The sequence below is a fragment of the Nuphar pumila genome, chromosome 5 (genome assembly GCF_984573655.1).
Source record: "Nuphar pumila chromosome 5, dmNupPumi1.hap1.1, whole genome shotgun sequence".
In the NCBI taxonomy this organism is placed as follows: Eukaryota; Viridiplantae; Streptophyta; class Magnoliopsida; order Nymphaeales; family Nymphaeaceae; genus Nuphar; species Nuphar pumila.
Window position 1 is genome coordinate 113,710,499 of NC_143253.1, and position 13,155 is coordinate 113,723,653.

General features: G+C 38.5%; 1 protein-coding gene across 4 annotated transcripts in view; it reads left to right on the forward strand.

Moving 5' to 3' along the window:
• Nucleotides 1-12,793, forward strand: part of LOC149838201 (uncharacterized) — a 30,997-nt gene extending 18,204 nt beyond the window's left edge. The window contains exons 9-13 of one of the 4 annotated variants that reach the window (XM_090006447.1): nt 7,793-7,912; nt 11,616-11,685; nt 11,785-11,822; nt 12,372-12,460; nt 12,723-12,793. In XM_090006447.1, the coding sequence (XP_089862573.1) occupies nt 7,793-7,912; nt 11,616-11,685; nt 11,785-11,822; nt 12,372-12,438 (295 nt within the window). In that variant the 3' untranslated portion in view covers nt 12,439-12,460; nt 12,723-12,793. Of the gene's footprint in view, nt 1-7,792; nt 7,913-11,615; nt 11,686-11,784; nt 11,823-12,371 lie in introns of all 4 variants that reach the window. The other 3 variants (XM_090006446.1, XM_090006449.1, XM_090006448.1) reach the window with 3 other exon arrangements.
• The last annotated feature ends 362 nt before the right edge of the window (nt 12,794-13,155 follow it).

The window sequence follows — 13,155 nt, forward strand, 5'->3', positions numbered from 1 at the left end:
TGTGTCTTCTGCTTTGTGGTTAAGAGTCAATATGCTTGTAAAAGAAAACTGCACTTTTCGAATCCTTCGCCTTTTTGGTTAAAACCTTTTAATCTTCATTGGGTCCTTTTAGATTTGCTTACTGTTGGGAAAATGGTCTAGACATTTGCTTACTGTTGGTAAAGTAGTCTATTCAAGATAATGTATTTTTTTAATGAAATGTAAGAAAATCTTAAGGAGTTTGGTGGCCTTGTGTGCATTTAGTGCATCTTTTCTGGGGAACTAGCTATGAAGCCAGGAACTGTGTGGGGTTCAGTGGGAGATGGTTGTCTTGAATTTTATTTTCTATATAAGTTTTTTGGAAGATCGTTTTTTATTCACCAAGTTGAGGAAGCAACTATTTCCAGATCTGTTAGTGCATAATGACATTTTACTTGAATTGAATCTGAAAATAGATGATATGCTATGTAACACGGACTCTTCTAAAAGGCCAACACACCCATTCGCACCTGCGTCTGCACGGGTGCGACACTTGGACAGGGCTTCTGCAGCGTCAGGTGCAGTCAACTGCACCGGGGACCATTTCTGTCCAAAACTGGATTCAGTTAACCCTAACTAAGTCCAGTTTTATCTATAGTATATACACTAGTGGAGCCCACACCCAACACACGCAGATGCAGGAACGGAAAAGGCTGAGCAGAAAGAAGCAATTTATGAATAAAAGGGAAATTAACAAGTACTTCAATATGGACTCAAATTTGGATATACTGCATAAAATTTAGGAGAAATTGCACTTCACTATTTTTTTAAGCAAGCCTGGCCTTATAACTCTCTCACTTTGAGGATGTGCATGGAAAGTCTTCCCATGCATGCATAGAATGGTAGTGTATCCACAAGCTAATTAATTCGGGGTTCATGCCTATGGAACACGATGCAACATATTTTTACCCATTTAAATAACCGTTGACTTGCACATAAAGACGAACACTATTAGCGATAGAGACAAACACTGTTTGTGATAGAATGCTAATTGTATTTAGTGCTATATATAAGTCTATATTTGATGATTTAAACAGAAACTAAAATATGAAATTTTGGTAAAGTACTTGGTTTATCTAACATGGCTTGATGATCGACCAATCCTGTGCAAACACTTTTTGGTCATATTCAATAAAGATGAAAAAAGATTGCGTGAATTCACATTGGATGGATTCAGATGAAGAAGTTGCTGCAGAGTCCATATAGAAAGAGTTTAAAGCAGCATGCAAACTGAAGAAAATATAAAAAAAGCATTAAAATTACACATGCATGGATAAGGGAAGACTTGATTGTTTAGGCCATGTTTGGGAGCCTTGCAATGGGATGCAAACACGGTTTCAGTGTGTTGGCAAAATATTGTTTTGCCAATCTGTGATGTTGAGAGAGGAGTTGCCAAAGACATCCTCTCATAAAAGGTGTTGAAATGTGGTGTTGGGCCTGCCAACACCTGTCCCAATGCATTGTTTCAGCAACGCCACTGCTCTCAAACAACAAGAGAGTACAGGAGAATGGCGGAAACCACAACACAACCGCTGATTCAAGGCTCCCAAACATAGCTGTTTGGCTGTTGGGTAATTGAAAATGATTTTTTTGTTTATGTGGTATTTGTTTTTTTTTATGTGATTGAGGTTCATACGATCCTTTTTTTTTTGTTTAGACTTTTCATTTTATTTAAATTCAAGATTGCATTTAGATATTGAATAAATATATTTTAACTACATTGTCATTAACAATTAGAAAGTTATTACATGAAAAAAACTATATATGAAATTTATCTGAACAATATCTGTACAGGGTGGTTGCTTGTTTCTTTTTTTTTTTTTCGTCTTGGCATTGCTTGAAGGTGTGTGCAGGTCTCACTTTGTTTATAAGTAGGTGATGCTCTTTCATATGTAATGGTGGTTAGTGTTTTGTAGTTAAGATCTGGTAATTGTATCCTTCATATAAAGTGTTTTAGGGCAACTTTTGAGGTTGTAGGTCTCAAACATCCGCCTTCGCTTTCAGTACATTCCAAAGTATGTTATACATAAAATGCAGTTTGAATTAAGACCTAATATGGATCAGGTCCTATATCCGAATCGAAACAACATCATCCAATTTGACCCAAATGATACCCTTATCCAATTGGGCTTTCATATAAACCGCTAAATCTGATTCTTTTTTTTTTGGGGGGGGGGGGTCAATTTTTTGGCTATTTTACTTGTATCCTTAAACACACACCAGCGGTTTAACAAGTCAATCCAAATACTTCAAACACTTCTGAGATAACGATAAACATTCTGTCTTGGAAAGATTAGTTAAAAAAGTTACCAAACTACCCCTGTTGTGCATGGATACAACTTATCTCTGTAATTGCAAATCTTATTCCATAACCCTGTTAAACCACAATCCCTTCAAATTAAGATACAAGTAAAAAAATTTAAGAACCTAATCTTCCTAGTCTTTAGGTCCACAATGATCAACCATTTGTCCCCATCTCTTAGTTGTCATTGGCGCTAGGCAGAGCCTAGGTGGTGAGCCCCTAAAAAGGCCTAGGTGGACTAGGCGTTACCTCAAATAAAAAAACAAAAAAAAAACATACAAAATATGTAAACAAACAACCAAAATTTATAAGAAACATGAATACAACATAAAATCAATCAGCAATAGGCAATAGACAAATAATATGTTGTCGAACACTATAAAGCAATTATATTACATAACCTGCTCAAACAAATTAAGAATAAATTAACAATTGAATAAACATACCATACAACTAACAATGTGAATGAACAATATACAAAAAATGAAAGATGAAGAAAGCAATGATGTCCACAATCACTACATATTAATCAGTGCTGCCAATGGAAAATACATCAAGGACCACAAAAATATGGGAAGCGATAAACAGAATCATAGATGATAGACCTAAACGTAAAGGACCACAAAAGTATGAGAAGAAGTGATAAACAACTAACATTTAAGGGAAAGTAATGAAATCGACTACATACACTAATAATTTCAAAGGCACGTTGAATCAGAAAATGAGACCTCAGACACTTACATCCGTTCCATCCGGGAAACAATGCCAGAAAAAGTCTGGTCAAGGGCGGCCTACTGCATCCTTGATTGCATCTGTTATAACTGCTGTCACTAAGACTGAGAACAGAAGGCATTTATTTGCAGATGGAACCAAAAGATCAGTTATATTCGTGAAATCATTGAACAATTTGACAGACGAAGCCCTTTATATTTCTAGACAACGAGATAAACAAGAAATGAGCCGTTACCTAGAATGGCATGATGGAAATCATAAACATCCTTCCGGTAGACATAGTATAGAAGAAAGATGTCCATGGGCAATAGAATTGCTATTATCTGACATTATTATTGTTAACAAAAGACATCAATGAATGAATCCATCCAAATAGCACTATTCCATAAATGTTATACAAAAATGAAAGAAAGGACTTACTGGAACGGTCCAAAATGGAATAGTATTGCTTTTCAGTGGGTACTTAAGGTCATACATCATGTCCTTCCCTACAAAACGGTAAAATGGATGTATAATATTTAAGATGGGCTTTGTTATGATAAGAAGTATAAGCCAGTCATGCATATGAACTCTAGCCACTTGAACCCCATGAGATCTTATGGTGTGAGAACCCAGATGAGCCTCCCTCATTGGTCCTGCATGTAAGCAAAATAAAATACTTAAGATAGCCTTTGGAAAATATAGTGACCAGAGCCAATGATCCTTCATAGCAATGAATAACATATCAAACACAAAACCATAAGGGAAGAATGGACTGATCAATGAATGCCTTTATGTGGTCCTTTATATTTAGGTCTTCAAACACACTCAATGAGTGCCAAAAAGACATAAACTAGAGTAAGAGAACGAAAATGAGATAGAGAGAACAAGAGAGAGATAAAAATAGAGAGGGGGCCGTACCTGGGTTCGGATCGTCGTTTCTTCTTGCAAAAACCGAGAGAGGAGAGGTGGAGAGGGTGCGAAAAGGGGGCAGCCGAGAGAGGAGAGAGGGAGACGGTGCGAAAAGGGGGCAAGTAGGGCCCCCTTTTATGTGACCCATGTGGGTAAAAAAAAACAAATAGGATCTATTTAGGCCTACGCCTAGTCGGTCCAAGCCTAGGCGCTAAATTAGGGCCCACCACCCAAGCCTAGTCGCCCAGGCGGTGGGGCTGCGCCTAGGCGCCACTTTTAACAACTAAGCCCCATCTACTTCAAAATTGGAAAAAATTGGAATACCATTCATTTCATCCATCCATATACACTATGGTGTTTAGAATGATATCCACATTGTCCTCATAAACTTTATCTTCTCTTGCAAAGGATCATTATCTTTCCAAGGACCATATGGTGCTCTAGTTCAATATGGAACTGAACTAATGGCTGTGAATATGAGCAAAGGCCATTTTTATGAATCTTTCAATATGATTATTATGTAAGAGAGCACAATACAACAATCAAAATGGAAATTTTGTGTGACATAGTGGACCATGATTCAAGGTTATAAGTCTAACCATGGCAAGAAACTCGGCTAGGTTATGAAGGCTGCTGTGCGTTGCCACCATGAAAGCACAAGGCACAACCCCAATTAGAAAGGGAAACACAGTGTGCTAGAATAAGAAGCAACAACCTCACAAAAAAAATCACAAACACAAAAAAACAAACTCTTTCTTCATGAATAGATTCATTTCATTGATATGAGGTAGAACATCTATTGAATTTCATGGAGAGAGAGAGAGAGAGAGAGAGAGAGAGAGAGAGAGAGAGAGAGAGAGAGAGAGAGAGAGAGAGAGAGAAATTGAATCCAATTGTCGAGTTAAATTGTCTTTCCTCGATCAACCCTACCCAAAAAACAAAACCAAAAACCCCAAAATGGAAAATAAAAGGAAAAAGGAACAAAGCAAGAGAAAGAAGGACACCATCTATACTTTCACCTCGATTTTGGGCATATACATGGCGTTTATCAGCACCACCAACAATTCAGACTGATTTAGTAATCGCCTTCACCGCTGGTGGTGCGGGTGCGGGAACGGCGCATCAACACCTGATAGCTTTCATGAGCATGGAGTGAGCATCAACACCTCTGCCAGGAGCGGTGGACAAGACATCAATATCTCCGCCATGAGCGGGTGAGAGGGCATCATCTGGTGGTGGTTGATGAAGGGGTGTCACAACTTGTTGTCGGGCCAGCACTGCGTGGGATCAGTCTGGAGGCACCTTCGGATGAAGTCCCGGAACTCCGATGATGCCTCGAGCAGCGCCTCTAGTGGCAGTGCATGACAGATGGCGTTCATGAGCATCACCCAGTCGATTTTCTGCATGGCCAGCGGGAGCCTTCCCTCATAGCACTCATGGATGCTGAATCCTAGGCTTCATTTATCGCCGGCGTAGTCGTCGTAGTTTCCCTCGTTGAGGTCGATGTTGATGCGCTCAAGGCTCATGTAGGTGATGGTGCCGAATGGAGGATTTGCAGGGGTGGTAAAGCCACACCAACAAGAGTTTCATACATTGTGCTCATTGTCATGGTTCCCTGGCCACTTCTCTTATAAGAAAAAGAGAGCCTGATGCACACGGCCACATGGGGAGAGTGTGTGGCACACTTAGGGCAGTGAAGGCAGATGAATCATCACTAAAAAACTCGATCCACGTGCCATATTTATAAAGAGTGTGTGGCACACATTGAGGTTGTGGTGGTGATAAATCGTCATTCACTAAAACATTACAATTTTTATCTGGATGTCCATTCCTGCCCTGGCGTAGAATACACCAAAAAAGGCATCCCACGTAGGGGGCATCCAACCTTAGTAGTATTGTAGATAGATACATATATGGGGAGAGTGCCTGGCACACTTGGGGCAGTGAAGGCAGATGAATCATCACTACGAAAAAAACTTGATCCGCGTGCCCTATTTATAAAGAGTGTGTGTCACACATTGAGGTTGTGGTGGTGATGAATCGTCATTCACTGATTCACTAAAACATTACAATTTTTATCTGGATATCCATTCCTGCCCTGGTGCAGAATTCGCCAAAAAGACGTCCCATGCTGGGGGCATCCAACTTTAGTAGTACTGTAGATAAATACACACACACACACACACACACACACACACACACACACACATATATATATATATATTATGTACACCCAAGTTTTTTGAAACTGCCATGTCGCACCCGCACTTATGTGACATAGATGATATGGAGTTGAATGGTTTAATCAAATGTGTAAATGTGCTAAAAGCTGAAAATGTTTATCAAAATCACTTCCAGTGACTAGTTGGTGAATAGGATCTAGTAGGGTCTTATGTGATGTGAGGAGGCCTCTTTCTGACTAGGGTGCACTATTCTTTAATTGATTTGTTTGTTTGAAACCATCTCTCCTTGTTTAATACCATGTATATTCGGATCTCAAAGATGGACACTGCTAGCATTTTTTGGCTGTTGGTCAAGCTGCATATCATCCATATTTGAGATCGACATTATTGGGGAATGCAGCACTGATATGTCAACAAAATTTTTTTATGGCATGATATTTATTTCACAATATAAAGTGTTTGCCGGTTATATCTGTGATGAACAGTGTGGTGGGACCAAGCAGTGTTTCTGTGTCATATTTGCTCGTTCTCACAGTTCCATAACATTTAGATATTTTAAGCCTTAAAATAAATCAATTTTATTTTGTTTATTTAAAAAACTCCTTGAGAAAAGTGCTGGTTTTCAAATTTCCCCACAAGGAGCCCTTGTCAACATTATTGTGAGTGTTATTGGTGAATGTGCTTCTTCTACATCATAATACTTTTGAGTTTTGACGTAAATTTGTGTCTGCACGCTCACATGTGTGAGCATGCACGTGATTTTGGTTAAAAAGAAGATAGGAAATGAAAGATAGAGAAGTGTTAAAAGCAGAGAGCTTTTACTTGAGAAGAGCTTTTTGGTCATTGTGGTTGTTGGTACTTGGTACTGGCTGTGATTTTTAGCTTTGATCTTATTTGCTCCTTTGATGTTTTTATGGATGACCTTCAGTCTCTCTTGGGGCTTAACCTTTGATTGTTGCCATCCAGCTAATTGTATACCAGTGAAAGGGACAAGTGTTATGGCTATATCAGCATTCAGCAAGGAACAGGGAGATGCTTTGATAGCGAGTGCTTATATTGGCTGCCCGGTCTTAGTAGTTAGTCCTATGTAGACAGTTACACAGAAACTGTAGCCTAACCGAATTGTTATTCCTTCGCCTTTTGTTGAAAATTGAAGTCCTATCTTGCCGCTAATAGCAACTTGGTTTCTGGTTTAGGAGCATTGTGGAGCTTAGCAAACTTTTTTGAAGAAACAATTGTTTATTTTACGAATGTTGACACTTGACAGTCAAATGACCTTAAATCCTTCATCATTGACATACACTGTACCCCAGAGGACATCTGTTTTTTATTGAGGTTCTGCAATATGTTGGCTTCATAAATAGACATCACTGGCTAATGGGGGAATGATCTTTTTCTTGTTTTGATCATATTCCATTTGATACTGGTTGAATAAAAATGGCTTGTTAATCATGAAAACTATTATTCTAAGTACTTATCCGGAAAACTAGAAATCATGTGAGAAGTGCTAATTTCTTAGCTATTATCACCTGAAGTTATTTTGCTTCTCATATATTCATGTATCTAGATTCCAATTTGTGCATCCAGTCCTTCATTCGTGGTATTTATGCTTTCTTATTATACCTGTAGTATATCATTTAATTTGGGAAAGTATCTTGTCATGCAGTTCACCCCCTAGGCGAGCTCGAAGTCCTCCAAGGAGATCACCTGTTGGACGTCGTCGCAGCCGCTCCCCTATTCGCAGGCCTCTTCATTCTCGCTCAAGATCATCTTCTCTTCCTCGCAGGTATTCTGTTATGCTGTTCTTTACACACTGTTTTTTTGGCATATAATAAACTTGTAGTATACTTCTGAAATAATTCATATTTTAGTTGCTTGTTAATTTCAAGCAGAATACATACTTTCATTCTTCAAGTAAAACATGATGAAAACAAAACAATGTGAACATTGACTTTGTCACATGGGGACTGGGTATCTGAGTAAGAAATGCACAGTGCCCTAATATTGATGCTAGCCCGTATTTAAGTAGGTAGCTAAAACAGTTTCTATTACTTGGAAGTTAGAGTGGTGATGAACTTAGTTGTCATAGGTGCCAGGCGGATCCTAAGCGGTGAGCCCCCTAAGAAAGCCAGGCGGTACCCCAAATAAAAAAAAGTTGAAAAAACATAAAAAACATAATAAGAAACATGTATACAATATAAAATCAATCAACAATAAGCAGTAGACAAATAATGTCGTTGAACACTGCAAAACAATTATATTACATAACATTAACCTACTCAAATAAATTAAGAATAAATTAACAATTGAATAAACAAACCATACAACTAACAATGTGAATGAACAATACACAAAAAATAAAATCATCTATACAAAAAAATTTAACAACAATAGACATAATACAAGCAATAGACAAATAATATGTCTTCTTCTTTTTCTCAACAATAGACATAATAAAAGCAATAGACAAATAACATGTCTTTTGCTTCTTCTCCTCCTCGAAGAAGAAAACAAATGATGTCTTAAAAAAAACTTTAAAAAAGAAGCCTAGGCAGTGCCCACGCCTTAATATAGAGCCCCACCGCCTAAACCTGGTCGCCCAAGCGGTGGGGCTGCGCCTAGGTCGCCTAGGCGGTGCCTTTGATAACTAAGGTGATGAAAGAAAGAAATATTGCAAAGCTGTAACTTAGTGAAGATTTTGGAAGTGCTTATGAATAAACCTAAAGAATTGAACAGTGTAATTATTTTTATTCTCAATAGACAATATGCAAGAAGCTTCATTTTGCTGTTCTAGTTGTTTTCTACTTCGTTCATGTGGGGGTATCTTTCAACCATTATGGACTTTTTTTTGGACAGTGACAACAAGGAAAGTTTCCTTTTTTCTGTGTGGAAACTTTTTCTCCAGTTTCCATATTAATTTTGTTGCACTACACATGTATTCAGTGTTAGCTTTTGAGGTTAAAATAGAGCAGGTTATGTCTTGTAGATACTAAAATGTAAAACCTTAGATAGTAGGTCTTCTTCTGATATAGTCCGAAGCTAACTTGATGCTCTGTTTTTTGTTCCTTTTGGGATTAAAGTTTAAACAAATCTAAGATAGTGTTTTTGCTTTTGACTTCACCTCACTTGTTGGAGGGCACTTCAGTAAGGGGGAAAGTCTGTCATTGTCCTTTTCGATCAAGGTCTAAGGGACTTGCAAATATGTGCCCCGTCACGCTTATCCTAGAAAAAGAGGTGACATAACAAGATTTAGACTATCATCACTCGTCACTGCCCCTTCTGATTCTGTGCTATTTATTATCAATGAAATGCCATTTCTTTCAAAAAAAAAACAAGATTTAGACCAATATCCTCAGTTTGGCTAATTTATGAATTATTGCATGAGTCAGAAGTGTTGGCCCCAAAGGCATAGAAAAGATCGGCCATCATTATTATGAAACAACAATTGATTTTTTTTCTTTTGGAAGAATTGTATTAGTAGTTTGCTGGCCCATAACATGGTGTACCTCGTCAAAGCCAGAAGTGTTATTCAGAAAAAAAGCTTTACAAAATATTCAGGATACCCCATATTGCTATTGGAAACAGTAAAGCTTGGATCCTAAATGGACCTTGATTGTGGCTTTGCATCAATTGTAAGAAATTCTTTCACAAAGCATGTGGCTTCAAACATGACGCATTATCTCCACTTCTACCTGAATTGGTGGGTGATCATCAATTATCTTATTCAAGAGTACCATGTTTTCTCCTTTATCAAGGGTGTTAACGTGCACAAATCCTTCCGAGTTCAGTATGTGGATGGTATGTTGATCTTTAGTAATGGCTCTATTTCTCAATCATGGAGAACTCATTTGGATCTTTAAGTTTTTGATGTAACAGAGCTAAAAATCAGTGGTAGTTTATTAACTCCTCTCCTATAACCAAGTCAGCCAATCAATTATGGGCATCTAGTGTTCCAATATACCCGTGATAGTTGGTGTGCTACTAGTCAAGAACCTGGCTTGTCTATTTTTTCAGTCATTATGAGAGAGCATTCTTAGGTGATTTTGGTGAAAGATAAATGAGATCAGTTTAAGCCTTTTGTGCTGTCATTTGTGGTGTCCAGGAAAACCTCTGGTGAAATTCATCTTATCAGCTGATTAACATATCTTCACTCTTCTTGATGCATAGGACCATTGCTAAAAGGGTTCATAAGAATTTAACGGCCTTTCTTTTGAAGAGTCAGATTGGAGAATATAATCCATAGTTACTGGCGGCATTTTAAAACCTCATAAGCTCGCTACCTAAGAAGCTCACCTCTGGAGGCATGAGGCTAAACATTTCTTTGATACTTCCTAATCTTTATGAGAAGCTTGTTTCAGGAAAATGGAAATCTTGTAAAATTGTAAATAAACCTTTCTTATATTGGAGCCCTTTTAATGTTGAATGATTTGTGCTTTTCAAAAATGTATTTTTTATTATAAATCTATACAAGTAAAGAATATTTTGATGGAAAGGCTTAAATTCATTTTAAAAATCAAAAGCACAAGTTTTTTACTATACTTTTATATCATGTCCTACTTGTTTTCACCATTATATATGAGAATATCTATTTGTGGTTCTCAACCACGATATCATATGATGGTATACTATTGTTTCCATGAGTGTAGCCACCAAATGTTAGATCTAACTGTACAAAATTATGTAGCATGGTTTATTTACTATGTTAGCAGGGTTAATAATCACCAATGTGCCATAAGATTCAAAATTTAAGATGTTGAAAGATCGCTTCTCGCAATTAATTAACATAAGGATTGTGTAATTATGTCCCACAACATCTTAACACATGAAAATAGTAAATAAAACATGCCAAACATGATATAAAGGCTAGTTTTTAGCTTTTGGATATTAAAACTATGCAAATTAAAAGTACCGTGAATTATTTGGTTCTGTGCCACAGCACCTACATGTGTGCCAGTGTGTGTGTGAGAGAGAGAGAGAGAGCGGTGTTCATTAATCTATTCCTGCTGGCAACCAAACAACTATCATCCTTTTATTATTGTTAATATTTTGGTGTTGATTAAGGTAGTATTGGACGACTTCTTTCAAATACATATGCATTAATATATTGCTCTTGTCAAGGTCCTGTGCTCGCATGTATTTTAGACCCCGCCCGACAATTTTGTTTTCTGCAATGTTATTGTTGCAAAATGCATATTTTCATGGATTCTGATTGTGTAGGCAACCATTTTATGCCTGTATTTTCATGCATTTTGGATGTGCTACTGAATACAAGGAATCTCCTTGCTTCTGCAACCCCAATTCATTTATTTCTTGTCCATTCTATTGAGGTTAATTTCTGCTTTGTTAATATGATTTTTCTATACAACCTCTCTCTCTGTTCTCTGTGTGTGTGTGATTAAGGCTAGCATGCAAAGAAATGAAGGTGATTTTCTATTGGTTGCTTTGCATTGTACCGTTGCTAACCTTTTTTTTTCATGAAACATAACCAGGGGCAGAGCTGCTCCTCCGAGACGTGGGAGGTCCAACTCATCCTCTTCCAGATCCCCAAGCCCTCGCAAGGTTGTTGCAACCTGTATTCTTTTCTTGGTTCATAATTACTTGGCTTCATTTCCTGTCTCTGGCATAACTACTTTTCTTAAATATCATTTTCCACTTCAGGGAAACAGAAGGATATCAAGAAGTCGGAGTCCTAGAAGGTAGTGTTTTCCAATCTATGGTTCTTGGTAGCTTAGCAGATTTTCCAACCATTTTATGCCTCATCCCCGCCTCATCCCCACCCCAACCCCGCCCCGACCACTTTTCCCCGCAATATCCCCGCCCCGCCTCATCCCCGTTTGAACCGGGGATGGAGGACATGAAACGGGGATGAAGGCGGGGATGGAGGATAAAATCTATTCCCCGCTGGGGATGGAGGTGGGGGTGGAGGATAAAATCTTGAGGCGGGGTGGGGGTGGAGACCTTGTCCCCCACCCCGCCCCGCCCCGCCCCGCCCCACTGCCATCCCTAGATGGGGGGGGATGTGCTGTACGGTGGTACAGAGGTTATATTTCTGGTCGCCTATTCAGAATTTTTGTGTTGAACTCTCCTGTGATTGCCTTGTACCCTGATGAGTTGCTTCCTATGGGTTTCCATGTGGGGTTGTTATGGTCTTGGTTATGTGCTTGATTGATCACTGCTATTACCATTTAATGAAACACCACATCAGCTAATGCTTGAGATGTTTGTTCACCATTCTTGTTGTGAAGGTTGGGCAGAGGAAAGAGCAGTAGCAACAGCAGCAGCAGTGGTTCCCCTTCCCCTAAGCCCAATTAAATATGGATCTATGGTCCAACAGGTAAGTCAAACTCTCTCTCTGTCTCTCTCATGACAGAACCTTTGAGACGGCGCCATATAGAAAATGGGACTTCCGGTATTAAAACGTGTGATCATGGTGAATGGGATTGTGAGGCTGGCCTCTATGTGCGGGTTTTGATATGTAACTATTCTGATGGAATATGTAGCAAGACTGGTTGAGAACTTGAGAGTGATTTTAGGGTAGTTCTTGCCTGGATCGAACCTAAAAACACTCTTTTTTTTTGTTCTATTTGCTTGTGTAGAGAACTGTTGGCAACAAGCTTGATGTTAGACACTCACGACTCAAAATATACTGTCAATCTTGAACGGCTAATTTGGAGTCTAATACTCGTCGTAGAGAAATATATGCTTGAAATTTTATGAGTTGATGCAGCTGAGCAGGAATTCGCTGTAGAGCATGGTCTGCATTGCCAGAGCTTCAGTGGAGGTTTTATGTGGAGGTTTTTATTCCAATCTTGTAGACAAGGCCCCAGGGATGTGGGCTAACTGCATTACAATGTTGTTGGTGTCTTGAGTTGTGGTATTGATACATTTTATACCTATCTATTCCCCAATAGGGTCCCAACCTGAAAACCTTTGGTTAGGAGAGTGCCGCTGTAACCAGTATATCTTTTTCTTTTTGTAAGACAAGCTGTGGTTAGGCAGACCACTACCAGTTATACAACGATACCATTG